The 27,053-nt window shown below is 42.5% G+C and overlaps 1 protein-coding gene across 1 annotated transcript; it reads right to left on the bottom strand.

The window, feature by feature from the left end:
- Positions 1–23,325: 23,325 nt before the first annotated feature.
- Tent5a (terminal nucleotidyltransferase 5A) lies at positions 23,326–26,743 on the bottom strand. The gene is made up of 3 exons (XM_090338519.1): positions 26,675–26,743; positions 26,012–26,525; positions 23,326–24,674 (listed from the first exon to the last, which is right to left on the bottom strand). The coding sequence occupies exons 1-3, from the start codon at positions 26,692–26,694 to the stop codon at positions 23,898–23,900; spliced, it is 1,311 nt and encodes a 436-aa protein (XP_090194645.1). The 5' UTR covers positions 26,695–26,743; the 3' UTR covers positions 23,326–23,897.
- Positions 26,744–27,053: the final 310 nt, after the last annotated feature.

Genomic DNA, 27,053 nt, shown 5'->3' with positions numbered 1-27,053 from the left:
AAACATTCTGACACTAACTTTTTTTAATGTGAACAGATCCTGGGGTTAGAATTGAACTTACTACAAAGGACAGATTCACAGTTAAGCAACTTTCACCCTTGGGATCCTTTTCATGCATTTTGATGACTTGAACTCTGATCTCTAGAGGAAAGATGCCATTTAAGCTCATTCTGTTCTTTATCTTCTGGGCATAAGATCTGTCTCTGGATAGCAATCATACATATTAACCAAATGAATTATAAAATGTCCCTCCTATTAATAATTACACACATCCCTGTCCATTCAACAAACCTTTTAATACATCCTAATAAAAAGTATCCATACAGAACTTATAATTAAGAAAGGAGCCCTTCATTCTTTACAAGCTACATTTCTTGAACAACAGTGTATAAAATGAGCTTCCTCTGGTTCTTATCTAGGCTACCCAATCCTTTGGCCTTGATCTAGAATTTGACAAGCGATTCAGTCCATTGCTTATTCACATTGGTAAAGTAAAAAGAAAAAAACAAATCACAAACTCACCAGGTTACTGAGAAGGGTCTCCAGTAAGGACCTTCAAGTTCTCAGTACACATATTGATGTGGTTTCTAATTAATGCACAGCGCTTTGTGGCGCTCAAGGATTGGATATCAAAAGTGCAGTAACGAAATGGCAAGAAAAGGTTGGCAGCCCATGGTTTGAAAGATCTTTGTGTGTTAAAAGTTTCCATAATGTCAGAACGCTTTCATGCTAGCACTTGAAATACTAGTACATTCCCAGCTGATGAGGGAGTCCTGGTATGAAGTTACTGAGGAACACGCTTCCACATAAGCAATGAATTGCTTTAAAATCTGGTTCCAAAATTATGCTACCCTGCACAGAGATATACATAAAGAAAATGAGCAGCACACTGGAAAAGAGGGTGCTAGGTAAGTAAGCAGAAACACAGAAGATGTTTGCATTAGAAAATATGTTTAGTCTCTGTAATTAAGCCCACGGAGATAAGACCTTGCATGTAATGTATAGACCAGTAAAAATGTAAAAATAGAAGTTTAACACTTGTAGGCCAATAGAGCTCTTTGATTTCCATATAATATCAATTCATATAATGCCAACTGGTAAACTGGGATATTTTTTGCAAAGTTGACAACAAAACTAATGTTTCCAAAATTCACATAGACAAACACACACATATATACTTATACATATGTGCTTACAAAAAAAGGCCCATGTGCCAGGCACCAATAGCTCATGCATATAATCCTAGGTACTCAGGAATCTAAGATCAAAGATTAAAGTTTAAAAACCAACCCAGGCAGACAAAAACCTTAAGACTCAAAAAATGGAAGTATGAGGCTGATTTTTGTTGTTGCTGGTTTACTCTGAAGTACTGGGGTTTGAATTCAAAACATTTTTGCTTTAGTTCTTTTGTGGGGGGATCTGGGCTTTGCCTCAGACCACAGTCCCTCGGGCTTCTTGGGCTGCCATCCTCTCAATCTCTACTTCCCCACACGGTGAAAGCCGCCTTGCTCAGTAGAGCTCTTTTGTAGACTAATGAACAGTATATTAGTATAACTTACTTGATAATATCATGACTTGAAGGTATCTATTATTAATTGCAAGGTTCGCTTTTCTACATTCTTTTGTTTCAACAATACTTATAAAACCCTCATTGCCTGCCAACTCCAGCAACGGATCTGTTGTCCAGAGTTTAGATCCTGACCTGATGGGACTTACTTGCTAGTAGAAAAGAAGAATTTGTGGCAGAATTTTTAAGGGTATTTAACACCCTTTTGGGACTAAAACTTGAGAGGTATGAAAGAATAATTAAATACATGCATGCATACGTACGTAAGCAAGCAGTTCCCATCCTCAGCGGTTGGTATTTGAAGGACACAGACATATTACATACACTTTGCTCAAAGTTCTCTTTGGAGATCTCATGATGTTTCTCTTGGAGATCTGAATAAAGATGGGGAGAAAACACGGGAGGCGAAGGAGGACTTGTGGCTTACTGCAGTGGAATGCACCATGGCAAGAGAGTTAGACGCCATACAAGAAAGACAGAACAATGAACACAGTGGTGGCAGAAAACACACAGAGAATAAATGCACACACTATCAGTTAGAACAGAGAATTCCAGAGCCAGACCCTGCCAGAATTTGAGCTTCACCATGAACCTAGATAAACTGTAATTTGTAACTCTGTACCTCAGTTCCTTCATCAAAGCGGGAAGCTTCGTGGCTATGTAGGTAGATTATACCTTGTACACAACTTCCACCCTACTTCCACAGCCATGGTAGCTTTGTCCATCCCCTCCTAGTCTGCCTGATTAAAGGATGACCTTGGGAGCACCTCTGGCCAAAAGAACCCATTACACATGTCCTGGCTAAGTTTCAAGTCCAGGTCTCAGGAGATAATTGCTTTCTTCTGCTCTCCCCAAGGACCATGTCTTTCTCAGAAGATTCTGATGCTTCGGTAATGGAAAGGAACCACAATGAGCAATCACTTGGGCCAAAACCACAGAGTCAGGCTAGTGGTCCTAACCAGGGCCTCAGAAGCAAGAGTGCTGAGATACAGCTGACAGGAGCCATAGGCAGAACTTCCCAACTGACTCACAGAATGAGTCATAAATAAGTGATTATAATTGGAAGCCATTCCATTCTAAGGTGATTTCGTATGCAGCCAGTGCTAGCTGAGACACCTGAAATGGGATAAGGACTCAATACAGAGACACTATGTAAATATTTGCAATTAAAAGATGATTTTAAAAGATGGAACAACTTCAAAGAATTACCTGTTAGAGAAAAGCCTGCCAGACTTCTTGACATTTTTGTACACAGGTGAGACACAGGAATACAGGGCTGTGTGCCTGTCATCTGACATCAGACTCAGATTTTAGAATCCCCAGACCTCTCAGGCAAATTATTTACATGAGGGCAAAATGAATGTCCAAATAGCTCTAAGCACACAGCCTGATGCAAAGAAATTTGAATAGTGAATACAATAAAGGATTAAGAAAGCCTCAATTTTCTGTATTTGGATATTCCGTTTTGCCAGCATCCTTTACTAAAGAGGATACCTTTCTTCTAGCCTGTATTTTTGGCTTTTTCATCAAATAGTGGATGGCTATAAGTCTGTGGTTTCATTTCTGGGTTTTCTATTCTGTTCTATTGGTCCTCTGATCTAGTTTTCTGCCAGTCCCAAGCTCATTCATTACTGTGGCTCTGTAATAGAGTTTGACATTTGGTTTTGATACTCCTCCAGTACTGCTCTGCTTGCTAAGGATTATTCTTGCTATTGGGAGTCTTTTTTTGTTATTGCATACGAATTTTCTCTATTACTTTTTCTATCTCTTTAAAGAATGTTGTTGGGATTTTGATGGGTATTACATTGAATTTGTAAATTGCTTTGGGCAGTATTGCCATTTTCATAATGTTAATTCTTCCAATCCAGGAGCATGGAAGCTCTTTCTATTTCCTTAAATCTTTTTCAAAAATTTAAAGTTTCACTCTAGAGGTCCTTCACCTCTTTGGTTAATTCATATGCATTTTTGAGGTGATTGCAAATGGGATTGTTTTTCTGATTTCAGCCTCCGTCTTCTTATTGCTGGCATACAGAAAGGTTATTTATTTTTGTGAGTTGATTTTATACCCTGCTATTTGATTATCACGTTTCTTCAGGACTATGATCTTGTCTCTTGTCAATCCATATAAGTAACTTCTCAAACCTCCAAAGTGAAGCTGAGAACTGACCCAGGGAATAAGTTTCCTAGTAGAGATCTAGAACTGTCCCATAGAAGAACTCTAGCTTCCCAAATCCAGCCACTTAGATGGCCTCTGCAGTTGGACAGAACGCCAGAGCATGTCTCAGGTTTTATTGGATCGTATCACTTGGAATTGCACTTTTGATGATGTTACCTTGTTCTTGTGCTTTATCTCAGTGCAAACCAGACTACCAGCCTGTATGCCGCCTCAAGTCACAGCTGTGCAGGGAAATTGTCTCCAGCACATGCTTGAAACCAAATCTGAGCACCCTGCCAAGTTTCTTTTATGAATTTCAATACGACGTTCTTATCTCTCCTTTATTAAATTTAGTTCTTGAGAACTCCAAGGCCTTTTACAAAGGATCTAAATGCCCTTTCATAACCACCACCCACAGCTTTTTACGATGTTGCTTCCTCTAGTTAATGTTTTCTTTTCTAAGTATAAAAATTAATTGCTGAGAACATTGGTATTTCTCTCTCTATTTCTCTCTCTCTCTCTCTCTCTCTCTCTCTCTCTCTCTCTCTCTCTCTCTCTCTCTCTCTCCCTCCCCCCATTTCTCTGCAGTCCTGTCTGTAACTGTAATGAGATGAATTTGAGGTAGAATATTTGTTAAAAAAATTTTTACTGTCCAATCAAAGGTGTAACACAATTAAAATAGAAACAAACAAGAAAACATATTGGGTTTTTTTCATTTATTAGATTTGGGGTTTTCATTTCTTCTCTTTCTTTCTTTTCTTCTTTCTTTTAGTTCTGTTACTGGGCTTGGAAATTATGGCCTCTTATCCTTGCTTAACTTTTTTGTTCAAGGCTAGAACTCTATCACTTGAACCACACCTCCACTTTTCTGGGCAAACTCCTTCTAACTGAGAGCTTTAGAGCTTAGCCTCCTGAGTAACTAGTTACAGGCATGAACCACCTGCTCTGGGTTCTTACAGTACTTTTTTCAAACAATAGCATCCACCATCATCTGAATGTATATAACAACAACTGCATTCCTTCCTACTAGATTCTCCTTTCCTAAAAGTATCTCCTGTCCAAATAACAACATATTTGGGGACTTACAGGTATGACACATAAAAACAAAATATAAGCTGGGCACCTATGCCTCGCACCTGTAATCCTAGCTACTCAGGAGGCAGAGATCTGAGGATAGCAGTTGAAAGCTAGCCCAGGCAGGAAAGTTTGTGACATTCTCATCTTCAATTAATCACAGAAAAAAATGAAAGCAGTGATGTAGCTCCAGTGGTAGAATGCTAGCCTTGAGCAAAAGGAGCTTTAGGGAAAGCAGAGTAACACCTAGACCCAGGGTTCAAGGCCCAGGACTGGCAATATATATATATATATATACATACATATATATATGTATAATGTATATGTATATATACCCAACATTAAACATAATTTATCTCTAGAAAACAATGTTTTCTTTTAACGTTCTTTAAAGAACTAAAAGATCTGATGGTATGTACCAATTAGTAAATTTCTTACTGTAGAATCCCTATGCATTTAGATTAATGCATTGATACAAATGATCTCACCTCTGCTAATAAGGGAGCAGATTCATGGACAAGAAACCAAACAAAGGGAAGCCTGTGCTCATGAAAGCCTGAAAGGACAGGAGAGAGAATCTTTATGTTCATACAACAAGTTCTCACCTGTGCTGAGGTCAAACATGCAATAATTTTCACACACACACACACACGCACACACACACACACACACACACAGTCTTTATATTTGCCACCCACAGTCCTTCAGTAGTTCTAAAACACGGTGACCTTGCTGAGCGTATTTTTAGAAAGCGTGGGAACATGGAGGTTCAGCTCTCCCCACTGACCCTGCACTCATGAATAATTGATTCCTAGAGTTCTGTCAAGCAGCTGGCGTTGGCGCAGGCCAAGCAGAGCTGGAGCAGGACTTTCTTCTGCCTACAATGAAGATAGAACTGGGAGATGCCATTACATACCACAAAGTCTTCATCCTAATGCTAGGAGAGATTTTATAGCATCAAACCAAGCCTCTTATTTTCTCCAGTCGAAGGACCCAATGAAAACCTAACCCTTCGATGGTCTCAGAATGAAGTTCATCTTTCACTGGACTACAAGGCTCTGTAATATTTTCTCCTCCCCTCTCCCCCATGTATCTTCTGAATTTGGCTGCATCTGTGGTTATTTCCTCACACGCATTCCTGCATCTTCTTCCCATCCCAGTCTCCTCACCCTGACACATCTTCCACTTCATGATGCTTATAGTTCCTCTACTCTCCTCCCCATTTCCACATGGCTCCTGCCCTGGTCTCCTTCAAGCCTTTCTTCAAGTTACTTCCCCATACCTGACAATTAAAGCTTAAGAAAGATCAACCACCTGCATGCCCTATTCCTTTCAGACTGGAGGCTTGCAGAATCCTCACCAGACAATTATATGTTTCTCACTTTGGTTCTTAATATTCCAGCTCTGCGTGCTTTATGTTTGTCATTCCCAGCCTCATTTCCAGGATCAAAAGCACTGCCACTGTGTAGGATATCACACCTACTTATGAATGAAAGAGTGAGTAGAAGATGGATAGTTGGTGTCGTTACTGCCTTATACAAAGTCACACCTTAGAAATCTGTAGCAGAGCAGAACGGACACAAGTTTTCATCTCCTTTATGTAAATTAAATAATATGATCATGGCATGCTAAGCATACATTCATGTGATATTAGCGACCCTCAGACATATAAGCCCAGCCATCCTATAGGCCTTTATTATTCAGAAAACAAATTTGCTCATAATGTCTTAACCATGCTATCAAGCATTGATTTGTCTCTCCATTCTCTAGATTATAAACTTATTATTCAGAGTGACCAAAAGAAAATGAAGTTTAAGTCAGAAAGAGATTTATTAAAGTTGAGCATCTGGGCCACCACCCCCGCCCCTTCCCTGTAGGGACACAGAGAAGGAACCGCTTCTCATCCACAATGGGTCTCCTGAAGCTTTGATCTGAGACATCATTTCAGCCTCCAGACAGTCAGTGGTAATATTTGTTGTTTACAAGTATATGATGTGTGCGTGTGTGTGTGTGTGTGTGTGTGTATGTGTGTGTGTGTGTGTGTGTGTGTCCCAAATAGTCTAAGACATTACATTTCCACTTCAGCCAGATAGGCAGAATCTTTTCAACTCCAATTCAAAATGTCTCCCATTGCTGAAGCCTAACAAACAGATCATAATTAAAAACTACCCAAAGGGAATCACGAGGGAACCACTGACTTAACAGGAGAAGGAAGAATCAGGGTTTGTAGTCTGGCCAGTGCGCACATTTGGTTTTAAGTTTAAAGAAATGAAGCTGGGACAAGAAAGTATATGTGACCAGACAGACCCCCGGCACCAGTGGCCCCACTTCCATCACTATCAAAATAGAAAATCAAGCTGGTGGATGGGAAGACACCCACAGAGAATGCTCCCTAATGAAGTCATTAGACAACGGAAGCATGCAACAATTCATCTTCCAATAAGCAGCACTCTGTCATTTGTGGACTGAAACCGTGTATGAGCATAGACTATTTATAGGCAATCTATAAACTTATAAATCAGGGTTGTTGTTGTTGTTTTCTTTTTTAAATTAGAGCATGGAGAAATCCTTAATTAAATGAAAAACAAGATGCAAACTACTCCAAATTTAACTCCTGATTCAGTTAGATGAAGCAAAGGCATTTTTCTGTTGAAGAATTTTGTTCTGGTTCTTATTTCTGTTTCTCCAGGATGGATATCACATTGGCGGTGTGGCAGAGCTGTTTAAACTTTACCCTGACAATCTCATATATCAATAAATTATACTTTCTTTGCACCTTATTTCTTAGCACTTCTTTTGGGGCTCCCTCTGGAAAATGTCCAATTACTCTTCATGCCTCTCTTACTCTCGGTTTTAACTAATTGGATCAAATGTTCAGGAATCTGTCTCTTCTTAGACAGGGTGAGTTATTTTTTTAATTAAGTTTGATTCTAAGGTGAAAACTATATAAGTCAAAAAATTCAGATCTACTACTGTCACTAGAATAGATTACCAAGAGTGGATTCTTTTACTTGTATTTTTCAGTTTATACTGGCTTCATGTAAAATATATGTTTAACTTTACTTCATGCAAAAACAAAGAAAGTAAAACAAAGAAATATACAGTGACTATGTCCATTGCCTACATGCCATTCTTAGTTATAGCAACTAACTTATGTGGAGCAAAACTAATAATATTATGCAATATTGATACTCTCTATTGATGGGAGGTATACATGTTTTTACTTATCTGTTACTGGCATGACCTTTGGGAAGAAGATGTACAAATTGATTTTTAATAGCTGCCACACCTATTATAACATACAGAAGATATTTTGGCAGAAATATACCTAATCATTTGTTTCCTAGGTGAATAGAAAGAGAAATTTTACTGCTTTATCAGGGTACTAAGATGTTTTTTCTACTCTCACCTCCAAAAAAGGATGGGAAAGGAGAAAAGAAGAAGGCAAGGAGGGAAGTGAGATTAAAAATCTGCTCAATCTGGATCTCAGATTCACAATCACCCCTTAGCTTCTGTCCAAAGCCACATCATTGGTTTTTCACTGTTCCCAATCAGGGAAACTTAAGCAACATGTGGACGTGTGGATGCATGCTACCAAATTCCTGCACACTCCCCTCATCTATTCCTATTCACAAAGTGCTTTACTTCTGAAGAGTGAGATGTAGCCAGAATGACCATGTACAATGCCCAAGGTTAGATAAGAAAAGGCAACTGGGCTTGCCTTGGTGCTCATGGAGCTTCCAATTAGAGAGCTTGGCGGGTGGCCGAGTTCACAGAGAGACAAGGAAAATCAGAGGAGTTCCCAGCTGTTTTTGTCTCTGGTACGTGAATGTTCACAGACAACTGCCAGCATCAGCAGAAGTCCTGAAGACTTGTGTGAGAAACAGAGGCCTTATTACTGCAGGCTGGTGTGGTGCTGAAGCCATCGATACAGCAGAGTTGCTCCCAGCTAATTCTTGACCAAACTGCAATTGCAGAAGACAATGAAGGTTGATGTTATATTTAACTATCAGCTAAGGGCCAATGAGTCAGGACCTTAGACATAGTAGAACTGAGCGCTTACCTCTACCCTTACATATAACCTCAGACATCATGTAGAAAACTGGTTAGATGAGCATGTCCCAAACATTTTTGACCAAAAGTTCAAGCCCCATGCCTGACAAACAAACAAACAAACAAACAAATAAAAGGAGGAATCTACTGTTTATCTAACTCTTTTTTAAATTACTTTATTAAAGAGCAGAGCCATTTAAAGAGAAATGAAGTCCTCAAAATGTCAGCTGAGGACTTCTCCACTCTAACATCACCTGGGCATGCAAAGACAACATTTCATGAAGCACCACTCTTTGGAGTCAGCTGGGCAGCTCTATAATAAGCCATAACTCGGTAGTCCACATGTCGGCATTGGCATTCTCCTGCTGTGAACTCTCTGCTCCCCTGCTACAGGCATTCTTACAAAACTCTCCATCTTTTGAAGCCATCAGTCTCCACTTGTGAAAACAGGACTAATACAGATATCCCAGTCCCAATCTTATCCTTACCTAACCCCAATCCATGCTTACCCAGCCCTATGCCACCGTGAAACTATTGATGCAAAGCTCAAACGAAGCTCAGAAAATTGACCTGACATCCTAAAGCAAGAAAGTTTACTAATGGCTAAGGATTTATGAAACTAGAGATATAATGGAAGCAGTGTCTTCTAGAGGAAGAAGTACTCCATAGTGCAGAATTATGCACTGTGGTGTGGAGCTATGATAATACAAACACTGCTTTCCTCGAATGCAGATGAGGCCCATCCCACATATCCGAGTGTTCTGGTGTCCCGCATAGAAGAACACATATTTTGGGGGAGGGAAATGGGGACCAAGACATGAGAAATGGTATCAATGTATGTGAATTAATGCACCTTCTATATGGTGAATATAATGTAATCCTTCTATTAATTACAATAAAAAATATATGGAAAAAAGCACACATATTTAACTACAGCATAATGTAATAACATTAATGAAAGACATGTTTCTAATACGAGATTTAAAAGGCAGTTGGTGACTCATGTGATTTGTGGAAACAATTTAATGGCACATAACCCATAGTTTACAAATAAAATCTAAAAGAATAAGACACATCAACCAGGAGCAATGGCTTATGCCTGTAATCCTAGATACTTGAGAGGCTTAGGTTGCAAAGATAACAGTACAAGAACCCTGGCACAATGTTCTCCAGACCTCATCTCAGCTAATATGAAGCTATAATGTGGGAGTTAAAGAGTAATGATTCAGTCAATCCAAGGCATAAACAAGAGACCCTATCTGGGGCATGAGTCAAATGACTAAACAACTGCCTTTCAGATAGGAAGCCTTGAATTCAGATCCTAATATTGACATAAGAAGAAAAAATAGAACATATTTGAAATTGTCTTCATTTCCAATATTAAGTTTCAAAGAGGTTTTTTTTCTCAAAAAGCAATACCCATTTCCTTATAACAAAATATGTTCCCTCTAGGTAACATGCTTGAAAGCAGCCACCCTGTCACCAATTCCCAGCCTTTTTAATGTTCCCAAATTATAGGAATGTGGGTACTCAAATAGATTCAGATATATTGAAAATCAAGACTGCACGGAGTCATGAAATGAGACCTCTGAGAGAAAATTCTAGGCTAAACAAAATTCATGTTCCCTTCATGCTCCATCCGACTTCTGACTTTAGAAGGTGTGGCAGAAAATTGTAGACTTTGTGGAGTACTGCAAAGCACTGAATGGAAAGATAGATTGGAAACTCCCAAATACCTGGTGATCCCCTCAACCAAAAGGGGGCAGGACTTGCTCAGAGTCCCTTCAAAGCCTCGTACTGTACCATCCCTGTGCAGAGGACTGATGATAAGGTGTAAGTGGAACTGCCATCCATCCACACTTACTTTCTCCTCTGAAACTCACAGTCTCGATGTAGCCATTTGTTCTATAAATATTTCCTGAGGACCACTGAATAGGAAGTTCAATATCAGAAACTTCAAACTGCATATGACAACACACAGCAGGCACCTACTTGTAATCCCAGTATTTTAAGGTTCCAAATATTTGGTAGTACTATGATATACTCCTGTAGGCCCAGCTATCCAGATTCTGTCCCTGATGTATACAGAATACTTTCAGATTCCAATGTTTTTCAACTACATAGAAAGAATAGTTTCATTCCTTTAGTTCATCCAAGCTATCTGGTCGTCATGATTTGTAGAACAGGTATTAGTTGTCCTTAGGTGCTGAAGAAACAAAATTGCAAAAAGGCTAATTACCTTGACTGAAGCTAAGTAAGTAGTAGCTGGTGGGACTAGCTGGGAAGCATGAAAATTTGACCTTTAAATACGGTCTCTTTCCCCTGCACCATCTCCTTTCTGGGCTGATAGTGTATGGGGAATGGAACCTGAGAGTCTGCCCATCAGAATGCCACAAGATCGGCTCTGTTTTCAGTGCTTCTGTCTCCATAAATCACAAGAAACATCCAAGGTTCCAAGGGTCTCAATGAAGAAAGAAGGTACTTGAAAGTGTTTGAAAAGAAGAAAGGGAAGTCTGAAAAACCTATGGTCTAGGGTCTCCTGGTTTTAAGATGATACCACTATAAGCACAGTGATGGTGATCTGTAATCGTTGCTACTCAGGAAGCAGAGCTCTGAAGATTGTGCTTCAAAGCTAGCCCACACAGAAAGGTCCATGAAACTCTCATCTCCAGTTAATCACCTAAAAACCAGGAGGGGAGCTGTGACTCAATGTGTTAAAGCACTAGTGTTGAGATAAAAAGCTCAGGGACAGTGTCCAGGTCCAGAGTTCAAGCTCCATGAACAACACCACCACCAACAACAAAAGGATCACACAATTATAATGCTGCAATGAACACAGTTGTGCTGGTAGCTTTAGTATTGCCTTGTTTGTGGACCATTATAGTTACCATGAGGAAAGAAAGCTCCTTTTTTCATCTGTATACTCATCCACAATCCATGCTTGATGGCACCAGAGTGACACAAAGAGCCAAATCTGTATTGTAACAGCAGCAGAGCCCTTGCAGCAAGTCCAGTTAATGCAGTTCAGTTCCTTGTAGTTCCTTCCACGGTAACAAAGAAAGAGACCGAAGGGTGATAAGTGTAGACAAGTGCTAAACAACGATGCTCAGCACTAATCAGTGCTATCCTCCAATTTTCTACCCCATTCAAGTGTAACTTTATGTCCTTGGCAAGTGTAAATACTGTAACTCCTGGATATGTGCTTGTGCTTGCTCGCTCTCTCCCTCCCCCCACCCCGTCTCTCTCTCTCTCCTATCCCTGGTGACAGTCTTGCAAATCTTAACCACCTTCCCCTGTCTTATTTAGTCAGCATCCCCGCTATTACTAGATTGGTTTTGCCTTTGGAATTGAAGCTTGTAGCATCTGAAATCCCCATTCCTGAGTAGCTACTCATGAAACCAGATGAAGTCATTAAACATTGCACAATGGGGAAAAGAAAGCAAGGGAAACAAGCGCACAATTCCACTTTCTTTCTCTCTCCTCTATACTATATTAAGCTACAATGCTTTCTTGTAAATGTTCTGGAAAATTCCCTCTTGTTATTAGAACAAGACTGCCAAATAATCTGTTGTATTCTTTATGGCATCCTGTAATACATAGCACACGTGGTGCAATAAATCACATCTGCTCCTCCCTCATCGCAATATTTTATGACTGTATCTATCCATTGGTATTATAGACCCCTCTTCAAGCCCTGCTTCTTAGAAGACTCAGTGACACAGATGTGGCATGACCGGTGCCTGTGAACCTGGGCTCTGAGTAGAGCTGTGCTTTGGGAGAATTCTGTAAAAGTACAGCTGTGGTGGCTCACACCTATATTCCACACCTATATTCCTAGTTGCTCAGGAGACTGAGACCTAAGAATTGTAGGTCAAAGGTATCATGGGTAGGAAAATCGATGACTCTTATGTTCAATTAACCACCAAAAAGCCAGAAGGAGGAGTGGAACTCAAGTGGTAAAGAGAGGGCTTTGAAAGGAAAAGCTAAGGGACGGTGCTTAGAGGCCCTAAATTCTAGTTCCAACACACACACACACACACACACACACACACACACACACACACACACACACACACACTTTTTATAAAAGTTCCTCCTTCTCTTGAGGCTGACTAAATAAAAACTAGAGATGGTGACTTGGTATTCTGTGTTTCCTTAAGTACCGAGTTTAATACTGCACAGACTAATATGATGCCACAAATGCAAGCAAACTAACACACATAGAGGGTTCCAGAATCAAGTCCAAGTGTGCAATAACCCTTCCCCAGGCCCTCATGCCTATGAGGTATCTACCAAGTGACTAAGAATCTTATTCTCACTGTAGATTACAGCAGGCTTATAACATCATTAAGAAAATGTCACAAACTGAGAAGAAAAGAAAGTGCTAAGGCCCACATTTCGGGTGGAATAACTGAGCTGGCGTGATGAGCACCTAGGACAAGAAGACTAATGAACGTTTCAGAAGGTATGGAGATTTAGTCAGAATTTTGTAAGAGGTTAGTATGAATCATTGCACTCTTTACCTCTCCTTTCAGACATTTTCTTCAAACAGAAAAGATTCCACAGCTGGGTAGCAAACGCAAGTGACTAGGCCAGGCTAATTGATCACTTTTCCAAGATTAAGTGGTCCATTCTCTGTAATGTGACATATGGAAAACAGCAAGTAGTTTATTGAATTTTGACTGTCAACTGAAAATTTAAATCATGCTTATTTTTCCGAAGGTAATTCTCCCACAATAGGCAATTTGTGTGATCTCATTCTGTAAGGAAAGTTCCAGTCCTCTTCCTAAACTTCGTACGAGCTGTGCTGGGCTGTTATGTTGCACCTGTGTCCTGGATAGATGGTTGACAGAAGATAGGTTGGTAAAGACACAATTTATCTTCTGCATTTCAAGTAGAAATTGACTTTCTGTGCCATCACTGAATGAGTTCTTAAAGCTTTCTAACTTTTATACCATCTCAGACTTTCCAAGACTCTCTTTTCCTCCTTTAAAAATCCTAATACCTTTCTTACCTAACTTTCAGGGTTATTTTGAAGACTAAATGGAAAATATATCTATTTTGTCAAATTTTCTGAACATTAAAACCACTGTGTTTTACGTTGTACAGAAAGCTTACAGTGAGGGGTTGGGAGCGTAGCCTATTGGTAGAGTGCTCACCTAGCATGTATGAAGCCCTAGGTTCAATTCCTCATTCCCACAAAATCAGAAAAAGCCAGAAGCGGTGCTGTGGCTCAAGTGGCAGAGCACTAGTTGAGTAAAATGTGTCCAAGGACAGTGCCCAGGCCCTGAGTTCAAGCCCCAAGAGTGGCAAAAAAGAAAGGAAGGAAGAAGGAAGGAAGGAAGGAAGGAAGGAAGGAAGGAAGGAAGGAAGGAAGGAAGGAAGGAAGGAAAGAAGGAAGGAAAGAAGGAAGGAAGGAAAAGAGAGAGAAAGAAAGAGAGAGGGGGGAGAGAGAGAGATTACAGTGAGAAATAACTGTCCTGTATTTTCTTCAGGGTTTGCCTTACTTCCTGCATTCCTTCATCAATACAGTAACCCGATGTACATGGTGACTGAAACCCCATTGGACAGCTATTTACAGGATATAAAAAAATAAATATAAGTCAGGCACTTACAGCTCATGCCTGTAATCCTAGCTACTCAGAAGGCTGAGATCTGAAGATCAAAGTGTAAAGCCGGCTGGGAAGGAAGGTTATGAGACCCTTTTGTCCAAATAGTCACCAAAAAGACAGAAGTGGAGCTGTGGCTCAAGTGATGGAACATAAGTGTTGAGCACAAAGCTCAGGGACAGCCACCCAGGCTCTGAATTAAAGCCCTAGGTGTGGCGCGCATGCGCATGCATGCACGCACTTACACACACACAAGATTGAACATTGACAGATGTGTGATTTCATGCAAGGCAGGTAGAGGATCATGGATCATTGGTGCTGATACATTGTCCTCAGTCACTTGCTTGCTTCCTTTCTCTGCTCCTGTGTGTCCTGTGGTGAGCCACTGTGTACCATCACAGGCTCCTCGCCAGGCCCTGCCATGGGCTCATAGGCCACAGCCAGGTGACAAAGACTGAAACTTCCAAAGCCAAAGTAACTCCTCCCTCTTTTAAGTTGATTTTTCCAGGGTATTTTGTCGCTGTGAAGAATAGCTGATCAACACCAGCAGCTTGGCTGTTGCAGGTACTGTTTCAAATGTGAAGAATATAGTGAGAACTCAGTAATTTGAGGGGAAGGATGGGGTTGGGAGAGAGGGGGGAGAAGGGTGGAATCGGTGACACGGATAAAGATACATTGTACTCACACATGACATGTTGAATTTGAAAGCCCCTTGTGTACCTAAGAATAATAATTGGGGGGAAAAGGTGACAGCAGGAAACAATGACAAGTTGTCATTGTGGGACTTTATTCTGTGGTGACACACCGTTAAGAATTCTGTTTATAGTTCAGCTAGTAGCAAGCCCTGAAAACAAGTTCAGGATTCAGAGAAGAAATTGATAAAATGATAGAGGTAACTCTATTGTAACTGGAGGATCCGGAAGAAGAAAATGATAAGTAAGTTGCATCAGCAACAAGAAACTAAAGAAAAATGCTTCTTTGAGGGATGGAAAGACCTAGGACAATGGCTTTTGTGGATGTGGTGATAACAGCATGGATTCTGTGTATGTGATGTTTATGCGGTGCGGAGGAATTGAACCCAAGGCTTCATGCATGCTAGGTGAGCACTCTACCACTAGACCACGCCCTGGTCCAGTTACTGTCTTTTATATATGAGTGGGGTAAGGATACTTAAGATCTAGCCTTTCAAAGGGGCAACACATTCACTGCCCTCACCAGTCTACAAATGAAGTCTTCAGAATTTACTTATTATATCAGAAAACAATATTAGTTCAAGAGTGCAAATTTGCCACCTACTGCTTAGCTACTCAGGAGGTTGAGATCCAAGGATTGTGCATCCATTTCAGCTCAGGCATGGAAAGATTGTAACACAGGACAGTGAACAGGCCTCACACCAATCCACCACCAAAATGGCTGAGATGAAGATGTGGCTCGAGTGCTAAAGTGCCAGCCAGGACATTCACCTCTTCTGGACCCATCTCAAGACCCAGCACAAGGCAAACACAGTAAGCATGTACACCACATATTTGACAAATTGTATGTCCCAGCCTTTGCCACCGGGTGTACTTTCTGGCAATGTAATATGGAATGGTTCATAAAAGTTAGATATTAACAAATTATAAAATGTTCTTTGTTCAGATCATGGGAAATGTTGAGCCCAATTACTGTGAACCTAAGCAGGTTCACAGGTTGTCTGATAAAGCACAAGACTCTATCAAATTTGACTTTCAGAAAAATACAGATAAGATTGTGTCACAAATATTGCATGATTCATTTTTTCCAAACAGAAGTGTGTATCTGAAATAAATTTAGATTAAATAGAGAACATCCTGTATTTTTATTTACTACATCTGACCATCTTCATTCCACCTATGTCTTAATTTGCTTTTCATTTGCTTTTATGCCTTGATGATTCCGCTTCTAGAAGGCCACCAAACTACATTGCTCACTTTCTTAGCTATCCTTTGTTAAGATGAAGGACTGAGGAACCAGATTCTCCTTGTTCCTTTTAAGTGAAGAAATTGCAAAGCACAGGTAATTTCAGATTATTGCAGAGACCAGCACCTTCCTGGAGGCTCACTCAGGGAAGCTCACCATGCTGAATTTTGCTAAGAGAAGAAAAAATACTTGTGAAAGAATAGATTTTCAGCCGTATTCTAATGGCATAGCCAGATGATGCCACAAAACTTGGCATCGCTGGTAAGTACACACTGTGCTGGAAATCAGTCCTTTCTGAAGGGGATCCTGAAGAGAACTTTCCATGATTGAGGTTAGAAATAACAGCTCCACACTCTTATAAATTCCTGGATTTCAGGGAGCTCCATGTCCCAAAGAAAGCCTGGGCCTCCTTGCAGCTTCAGAAACTGCTGAGCTGGAACGATTGCTTCCAAAGGTATGAAAGGTTTCTACGTTCTTAAAACTGCATTTTTACTTTTTCAAGTGCCAGTGATTAAGTCAGGAACATTAAGTTTAACTACAGACGTTACTCCACTCCAAGAAACTCTTATATGGAAAAAAAAAAAACACTTGGATAAACAGATAAAAGTATGGAAGTGGTTATCTACATAAAGTAATCATTCAGTGCCACACTCCATTAAGTATAAGACTCTTAGTTTAAAAATAATTGTTAGCTTGCAAAATAATCTTAGGCAACTTTTTCTTATCCTCCCTTTCTTCCTGCTTTCCTTCATTTCTTTCTTCCTTTTCACTTTCTTTCTTTCATTCTGTCTCTCAGTCTGTTTATCTTTGTGGTGATGGTGCCTTACAAAAAATATTCTACCACTTCAGTTATGCCTCAGCCCCTTAAATAACCTTTTTGTCCTGGTTCTGGGACTTGAATTCTGGTCCTGGGTGCCGTTCCTGAGCTCTTTTACTCAAGGCTAACACTCTACCACTGGAGCCATAGTACCACTTCTGGCTTTTTCTGAGTAATTTATTGAAGATAAGAGTCTCCTGGACTTTCCTGCCCAGGCTGGCTTCAAACCTTCAAACCACAGCCCTCTGATCTTAGCTTCTTAAGTACTTAGGATTACATGTGTGAGCCGCCAGCGCCTGGCTTGAAATAACTTTTGAGCATTAATTTCTCCTTTTTTTCTAAAGCAAACTATTTCCTATAGAACTCAGCCTTCTTTAATTCTTTCCTCTTAAACTGTGTAGGTAAAGCTTCCGTAAAACTCTGGAAAGAAACACAACATCTTGGTTGATCCTTCAGCAATGATACTCACTAGACACTATGTTGAAAATGAACTGTACAATGGGGTGGGGGGCAGTGGTGGAGAGGAAAACTGGGAGAAATGAGGGAGGGGCAGTGGGGGAGGGGAAGACTGAGAGAAAATGAGAGAGGGGTGTGGGAGGGGAAAACTGGGAGAAAATGAGGGAGGGAGTGACACTTTCCAAAACGAAATTTTCAAAAAGAAATATCTTCATTATCAGACTGTAACCTCTCTGTACATCATCTTTATAATACAACTTAAAAAAATACATTTTCCTTCTCCTTCATGTGATATCTTGATAACTTAAGTGTTAGGTTACTAAAAATAAAATGCACTGTCAGTTCTACAAATGGATTCCTTCCCTACAAATACCCACTTAATCTTCATTTTTTTTTGCCAGTCCTGGGCCTTGAACTCAGGGCCTGAGCACTGTTCTTGGGCTTTCTTACGGCTAGAGCTCTACCACTTGAGTCACAGCTCCACTTCTGGCTTTTTCTACGTGTGTGGTACCAAGGAATCAAGCCTGGTCTTCCTTCCTTCTAGCAAAGCACTCTACCACTAGGCCAGACTCCCAACCCCATCAGTCAATTTTTATTCAAGAATAGTTTTACATTTGCAGAAAAGTTGCAACAATCCATACAGGTTCTCCCCATGATCCATGCCCTATCCCAACGCTGACATCTTACACTGAGACACTGCAATCACCATAACTCGTGAGCCAAAGTCAAATGTCACCCTCTCAATGACACTCTATTCCGAGGCTTCAAGTCTTTCTTGCATAGTTCTGAGCCCTAGATTTAGATTCATCCACTTCTCCCAGCACCTTTAGTTCCTTGTGTATATGAACATACAGAAACCAAGATCCAAAGCCTACTAGGGGAAAGAAACTGTAGTCTTAAACCACCTCTCCTGCCTGGATATGTTAGTGAATTGACTAAGTGATATCCCCATCATTGATTTCAAACTTATTTTTTAGAAAGAAATCGATTTCACTTCAGAAGTATCTAATAGCTTTATATAATTCCTCCTACTTTAAGTCTGTGATTCTATTTTCCTTTGTTTCTGCCTTTTGAAAATTAATTTTTGCATTTTGTCTCTTATTAAAGGAAGTGCATGTGTAAGGAAAAAGGATCTCTAGAAAATGAGGGGTGAATGGCTTTTCTTGAAGTTGTGTTCACTGCAACTTGGTGTTGCAACAAAGGAAGAAAGGGTCACACAAATACTATCAAACCAAATAAGATTTCCCTTACTTTTAGGGTATATGTGTGAAGGAAGCTGGCTTTTAATACCAGGAGTGGCTCTTTTCATTGAGGCAATGTAAAGCATGCTTCTGTTCAACATGAAGGCTTTCAGTGGTTCTTAAAACCACAATTATGGGGCCGGGAGTTTGGCCTAGTGGTTAAAGTGCTTGCCTAGCATGCATGAAGACCCGGGTTCGATTCCTCAGTACCACATACATAGAAAAAAGCCGGAAGTGGTGCTGAGGCTCAAGTGGTAGAGCTCTAGCCTTGAGAAAGTCCAAGGACAGTGCTCAGGCCCTGAGCTCAAGCCCAGGACTGGCAAAAAAAAACAAAAAAAAAAACACAATTATGTCCTCTGGTGGTGGAGACTTATCAAATCTTCACGCTACTAATGTTGAGAAAGGAAAAAAAATGTAATTAATAGATTGTGTCTACATTCTGGCACTTTGAAAAGGAGTGGTTGCATTAGGTGCTACCCAAAAGAACAGTTTAAGTGTGCATGCACATGGGTGTGTGTGAGTGCACACACAGAGTATAATACATCCTTTGTCTTCCTTCTTCCTCCTTCCTCTTCTGAATATTCCCCACACAAATTCAACTCTACTGAATGACAAAACAGACAAGGGCCTCACACAAATGATGCAGGTAACAGCAGCGATGCAGTCAACTGCCCTTGGGTTACAAAGACCCCCCAAGTCCACTCAGAGCTATGGAGCTCAACTGTCTGCTGACCTTGATACTTACACTGCGGTGCTCACAGCAGACACAAATCCTTCACACCCATCAACTAGACTCATCAAGAGCTGAGTGGGTCAGAGATGCACTGGCTGCCAGGAGGACGAGTTCATGTTCTGATTGTCGCTGAAGCCTGGTCGGCTCCAAGTGATGCCAGCTAGGAGTCACGTCACGGGAAGATCATGCCTAGCTCGCACAAACGCCACAGACAGCACACACTAATCAATAGAAAAAAATAACTTCTTTTTATTTACAAAACAAAAAGATCCAAATATTGGATTCTGTAAACAAAATTCACAATCTGTTCCTTCTAGCACTGATTCAAACATGTCAGTTTTTTTTTTTAAGAGTCCATTCTTTTTCTGCCTGTGACATGTGACCATCAGACTCCCAGAGGGTGACAGGCGCAGCCTGCTGGAGGAGCACCCACTCTGGGCAGCGGTAGCTGTGGAGAGGCGGGGGCAGAAACAACCAACAGGCCAGGGGGCCCTCCGGCCCAGCCCCAAAACATGCATACCCAGTCTTGCCAACTGACTCCAACATCTTCCTGCTTTGTACTTTTACCACTTACTTCCTTAGCAAGCCACTACGATAACAAAAGATTAACATAGAGACTGTCTCATAGCACTGAGAGGCTATGCTAAAAAAGGAATCGGAAAGAAAGACTATATTCAAACAGGTGCTCTATATGAAATCACTTTTTTTGGCTTTTTTGTTTCATCTAACACGTTTCTGTTTTCAACAATAACAACAAAGAAAAGCTTATTTTGACAGCTGTTGATAGCTTTAAACATAACATTTCATTTACAAAAGAGTTCACAATATTTATTTAACAGCATTGCATCGAAAACAACTTTACGCGCAATAAAATAACCAACAATAAGCAAAACAGAAAGGGGTGGTAGAAACCGTACATCCGCTTTTCACTTTGTTTCCTTCTTGGCTTGGATTACAGATATTCTGCCATCCTTACATTTGTTTGGACCCATGTGGAAAACAGTCCACCCAGTATCAAACTGGCCAGGTATTTGACCCCATTTCTGGAAGGGAAAAGTCCATTTTGGTGTTCAAAGAGTTCTTGAGGCAGTTGAAGATCACTACAGATGAAGTAAACTTTTATGAAGGGCACTGCCACAGGCTAAAGCTTCTCTAACATGCCAGACTGCCCAGGGAAGAAATGCCTCCAGAAGACAAAACTTCTTCCTGTCTCAAAGTAACAACATACTAGGCCAGATAAACACAGAAGCAAACAAAATCACAGGCACTAATCAGAAGTTGAGAGCTGTTCTGGCTTTTTTTTTTTTTCCTGACCTACACACATGGCCACTTGCTTTCTGCGCACGCTCGTGCGCACGCGTGTCTCTCTCTCTCTCTCTCTCTCTCTCTCTCTCTCTCTCTCTCTCTCTCTCACCAGACATTCAAATTTTTAGGCCACACATATGTGTTCAACTACATATGCACAAAACTATAGTACATACAAAACAGAAATAAATTATGTAAGTCTTAAAGCACAGATGGGAAAGGTGTCTCCCCAAATGATAGGCTTCTGGCACTTCCAACTAAGCTATCAAACCTGAAGTCAGCAAGAAAAGAATATAAATATTGGAGGAAATAAATGAAAAGTTACACTTGCAATTAAGGCTCCTTCCACCAAAGAAAAGTAAAATCTCTGTCATGAATGAGCAGTTAAGTAGGTGGATGTTACAGCGGAGCCTGAGAATTCTAGACTCCAGGCAGTAGTAGACAAGGACAAGCCCTCTGTCCACCAAGAGGATGGGAAGGGGAGGAAGCAGGTGTGTGGCGCAGCTCCTCTGATCACTAGCTTTCCTCCATTTTCTCTCAGAAAACTTCCCAGCAACTGAGAAGGTGGCACTCTGGTTTGTGACAGGCCAGTGTACGTCAGGATTGGTCTGCCAGCTGAAAGGCTTCCTAGGCATTTTCTGATTACATTTTCACACCCAAGGGAAACTGAGCAGACTTGAGTAGGAAGCGCTCCCCCCAAAATGTGTGGCAGTGCAAGTGGCTGACGGATCAGAGGGAATTCACAGGGAATCTGTTGCAGCAAACTTATCAGGTTCCTGTTAAGGCTTCAAAGAAAAGTGCACAGAAGGCAGTTCAGACAGATGACCTGGACCAACCAGCAGGGAACACCAGAGGAATGCCCAGATAACAAACAAGAAACACATCACTTGGCCAATGGGGGATGCTATTTCCTTCCCTGGTGCCTCCTGATTTGACAACAAGAATCTTGTGGGTGGGCCTTCAAAGGAATGAATAACAAGCAATGCTCTGCCAGGGTGGGTGAGATTACAAGGTTGTCTTAATGAGTGTTCCTTTGCTGTAACAAACATTATTTTCAGAGACCAGTGTTGTTGAAGGCCAAGAGGGGAGCTGGAACTGAAAGGGCTCGCTACTTTCAGCTCACTTCACGAAGATATTTGTGGTCTCTTGTCAAAGGGAAAACAAAGTTGGGTTTGGTTTAATGCAAAGTGATTTAATTTAAAGTACAGTACTAAATATTTAAATGCAGTGTGACAACCCGATTAAAGATGTTTCATATTGGCATAAATTTATAAAACATCATATATAATATATATCTCATAATATAAACTTTATGCAATTGTGCAAATACTCTTTAAAAAGGGTCATTTCACATTTACTAAATTCTAGTGGTCCAGAAATGCAAAATGCATTCACTTATAAATTCATTTAAATACTAATAAGTAGTGTTCAGATCACCAGAAATTCTTGCTAGCAGTCAGGGATTTAAGTCACCTCTCATCTCCATGTTCCCTAAGATTGCATACCTTGGAAGTATGCAATTCTTTTCCTTTAATGGTTTCAAGCTGTCAAAATGCTATCTATTTAAGAGTGCTACCAAAAAAATATTCATTATGAATTCTCGGGCACACATACAAAAAAGACAAAATAAAAAACCTAGCTAAAAATTATAATCTCTGCTTTTCCTATAAATATATTACTTGTTTCCCTCCTTCGTGTTTTTAGATGCCGGTTCTAATTCATCATTGCAATATGCCCATTCACGTCATCCTAGTGAAAACATAAAAACACAGGGTATTTAAACATTTTCTAACTGACACATTATTTTAGGGCATAGCCAAGGGAGTATGTGTACATATATACACTATCATATGCACATATGCATACACACATAATGCACGCACGTACCTAGGACATGATCACACCAATAATATCAACTTTATACACATATTTGCCATGAAAAAAAAATAGGGCATTTCCTCCACCATTCACAAGCTTCTATGTTGTTTTATTTTCTTCTTAAGTCCCTGATAAAATAATTATTAAACCATAAAATAATTTTTCCACTTCAAATTTTCAGAAAGCAACAGGCACTTTGATGTATACTAGTGTGTAACAAATATAGTGACTCTTTATATGTGTGTGTGTGTGTGTGTGTGTATATATATATATATATATATATTCTATGTCTCTTGTACTCGGGAATTTTTATCTGTAAAATCTTTGGTCCTTGAGCCTATTTTGCTTTGCTACAGCTACTTCTTCTTGCACTTGCACATTTCGAAATGTGAGCAAGCGTGCAGCTGGAATGAATGGACTGTGTCATCATCCTCAGTTCTGCTGATTGTTACAAGAAGGGCACCAACCTGCACTCCAGCTGCTCTTCCAGAAGTCAAGCCCAATGGGGACCACTTCACAGAGAGCACTCACTAGGGAATCTCAAAAAGTCGTCCAGTCTAGGAGTTCCTCTTCTTCCTAGATTGTCACTATTTGAACTCCTGAACTGATCAAATGAGGTGTACAGAGACCTTTTTTAATTCCCTCTCTTTCCTTTGTGAATTCAGCTTAAGAAGTTCCTCTGCCAGTCCGCGCCCCCCCAACTTTGGCAAAGCTATGGGAAGCGATTGCTACATACCCATATTGTTATATTGTCAATAACCATCTCCCCACCCCCACCTTATCTTTGGAGAACCTGGTTGCTTTTAGCAACAGGTCTCCTTTGTTTCAAGATAGAATCCAACTGGCCAGGAGAATAGTGGGACAGGTAAGCAGGGTGACTGGCTTGGAATCAGGCTCTCATGCCAATGAAGATGCCAAAGGTCTGCCTAGCTTAGAATCAGGAGCCTGTCACTGTACAAAAGAACATCCCTAACTAGGAATCATTACCCCTTTACTTTGTTTCCTTCTTCCCCCACCCCACCATCTTGTCTGCAATGGCTTCCCCATCAGCTATTTTTAAGCAATTCTTAATTAATTGCAAGGTAGCCACGTGGAGTAGGTCTGTTGCTGGCAGGTGAACACTGGCTGGACCTGGGCAATGTAGTAATTGCTGAAATTAGCGTCAGCAACGTAGGGGGCGGGCTGGTAGTAGCAAGTGACATTGGCCACATTGGGGATGACATTCTGGTCGGCCAGCACTCGGATGGCCAGCATGGTGATGAGGTTCAAGGTCTGCCTCCGCTCGTGTCCCATCAGACACACGGTACTCTCGTTCACCACGCCATGCAGGGTCATCAAGTACTCGTACTTGCGGTCCTCTAGCCCCACGAAGTGATTCTGCAGGTAGGACTCCAGCTTCCTCTGCTGCTCCCCAATGTCTGAGAAGTCGATGAAGAACCTGGAGCACATGTATCTCTGGAGGGTCTTGATCTCCTCCGAGGCGGGCCGGAATCCCCTCACCAAGAGGTTGCAGTACTTGAGCAGGCCTCCCCCCCGGATCTCCTCCGGATTCCGGGTGGCAATGATTTTGTTACAGAGGTGATCAAAAGCTTCCTGGAAGTCACCATACACGCTCTCCCCAATGACTGTGGGGTGAAATGTTTCAGTCATGGGGTTCTCAGAGCACTCATAGAAGAGGAGAAGAGAGTCTAACTTGATCTGAAAAGAATCAACGCTGAATTCAAACTGCCTCCGCAGCGAATCCACAAATTTCAGTTCCACATTTTTGCCACTGTTGTTGGACAGCGAGATAAGACTCCATCGGTCAGAGTCATTGCACACTTTCACCATTTTCTGTACGTAAGCCTCCTAAAGACAAGAAACAAAAAGATGAGCAAACCCAGAAGAGAAAAAAAAATTCATCCTCTCCCCAGCTGAGAATTATTTTCTCTTTCCTTTTGGTTTTGTCAAGTTTTGGCAAAACACTACCTAGGAGCTTAAACAGTCTTCCGAAAACAGAAGGGAAAAAAATACATTTAACGACTAGTTTTACCGTCTGGGACAGAGACTGGAAGTAATAGTTTGAGGCTTTTGGCAGACCTAGCAGAGTACTAAGAGGTTCTGTTGTCATGTCTGACTTTTTAAATGTTATTTTTTTTTTCCGAAACTGGTCTAATAGGCATAGTAGCCACGCTGCAATCCACATAATATTCAAGCCACTGAGAGGCAGACAGTGATAAATGACTCTGTCCCTCATCCCCAGGTCTGCTCCCTGGAGAAAAACCAAAGTTAGCTGATGAGGAGGATCCAAGCTGAACTAAACTGGTTTCAGAGGACTTTAACTAATCAGATAAAACTCCACATTTCAACCAAAGGGTGTGTGTCTGGAGGGGAGGGGGTCCCTACACCCTCATCAAATAAAACCATGCAGATAATAAACCCTAAACACACCGAGTCAGCTGAACCCGGTGGCGAAATCAATTCACATTTTCCAATACAATAAAAATCCCATTGACTCAGTTCTGCTTCGGGCTGCGATTTTCCCAAAGAGGAGCTCATAAAATGACAGGGGGGGTGGGGAGGGAAGAAAAGAGAAGAGAGAAGAGAGAAGAGAGAAGAGAGAAGAGAAGAGAAGAGAAGAGAAGAGAAGAGAAGAGAAGAGAAGAGAAGAGAAGAGAAGAGAAGAGAGGAGAGGAGAGGAGAGGAGAAGAGAAAGCCAAGCCAGTTCACTTTATTCTTCCATGGCTGAGAAACTCCTCTGGGCAGAACTCCCGCTAGGAAAGTCAAGGGTTAAACCATTAAGGAAAAGGAACCAAAAGGGTGGGGGGGGGGGGGCAGAGGAGGAAGCAGGGGCTGAGCTGAGCTGCGCACTGGGGCTCCCAGAAAAACTAAACCACTCTACCTTCTCCGCGCAACTTAAAAGTTCACGCCGGAAGAGAGTTAAAACTTAGTGATGATGATGGGGATGATATTAGCAATGAAAATAATACAATAATAACAACAATAATAGTAATAATAATAATGATGATGATGATGATTCACGAGCGGTCCCCGTATGGTGGCAGCCTCAGACCCTGGCTTTTGCCCCGGCCCTGAGCTCCCCCCCCCCCCGCCCGCCCCGCACCCCACCAGGCCTCCCGAACCCCGCCCCGCGCGTCCCGCGCGCTCCCTGCCCCACGGGCCCCAGCCCGGCCCCGCGGCTGCACCTTGAGCGTGAGCGGCGTGATCTTCTCCTTGTTCACGCCCTCGGGCAGGAAGTCCAGCAGGCAGTCCAGCACCGCGTCCTTCACCGTCTGGAACTCCTCCTCCCCGCGCAGATCGGCGCAGAAGATGAGGTCCAGGTCCTTGTAGCCCAGGCCGCTGTCCTGGTGCAGGACGTGGCTGGCGGCCGAGCCGTTGAGGCGCACGTCGCGAACCCCGATGCGCCGTTCGGCCAGGCGCCGCCGCACTACCTTGACGATTAGGCTGGGCTGCAGCTCGAGCGTGGGGAAGTTGCCGCGCCCGTGGATCGGGATGGTCTCGCTCAGGATGCCGTCGAGCCGCCGCACCTGCTCCCAGCTCAGCACCGTGCAGTGCGCGCGGGGGTCGCCGCCACCCGGGACGCCGTCCAAGCCCGCGGGGGCGTAGGAGCCGTCGGCCAGCCCGTCCTCGGCCATGGCGTAGAAGCCCTCGTCTTCCGCCACGAAGGGCCCGCCGAGCGCCGTGGGGCCCTGGTCGGTCCTGGAGGAGCAGGGCAGGGGGAGGTGAGGAGCCGGTGCGGGGACCCCGGGCTGCGCCCCGCCCCGATCGCCCCGCCCGGGGGTCCCGGACCTCCACCCCCCCCCCGGGCCCCGCCAACCCCCCCCCCCCTGCAGACAGCGGCCCCGCACCAGAAGTATCGCTGATGCATCTGGAAAGCACAAGCGAGTCCCGTCCGGGTCACCTGGAGGCGGCCGCCCCTTCCAGGAGCGCGGCGGGCGGGCAGGCGGGCGAGGCTCCGCGCGGCGGCGACACTGCCCTCCGGACCTCCGCCGCGGTGCGGGACCCCGGTGTCCGCACGGACCACCCGGACCCCGGCCTGCGCCCCCGCCCGCGCGCCGGCCGCCCCAGCCGCGGTGGTCCCGGAGCTGGCGGCCTCTGCTCCCGCCGCCAACGCCGCCGCCGCCGCACACGCTCCGGCCTCGGGAGCTTTAGCAGTTGTGCGGGGGAATCGTCCCCGGTACTTTTTTTATACCGGGCTTGTCCGCGCTTCCGGGGCCCCAGCGCCGC

Source organism: Megascapheus bottae, chromosome 8 (genome assembly GCF_031878675.1).
Source record: "Megascapheus bottae isolate mThoBot1 chromosome 8, mThoBot2.hap1, whole genome shotgun sequence".
Classification (NCBI taxonomy): domain Eukaryota; kingdom Metazoa; phylum Chordata; class Mammalia; order Rodentia; family Geomyidae; genus Megascapheus; species Megascapheus bottae.
This window is presented reverse-complemented; position numbering and strand designations above follow the sequence as displayed.

Excerpts from the sequence above, each read along its gene's own strand:
- Tent5a (XM_090338519.1), bottom strand. The coding sequence starts at position 26,694 with ATGCATCAGCGATACTTCTG. Across the intron at positions 26,526-26,674 it reads ATGCATCAGCGATACTTCTG|GACCGACCAGGGCCCCACGG; the intron begins GTGCGGGGCCGC and ends CTGCTCCTCCAG. Across the intron at positions 24,675-26,011 it reads TCACGCCGCTCACGCTCAAG|GAGGCTTACGTACAGAAAAT; the intron begins GTGCAGCCGCGG and ends TCTTGTCTTTAG.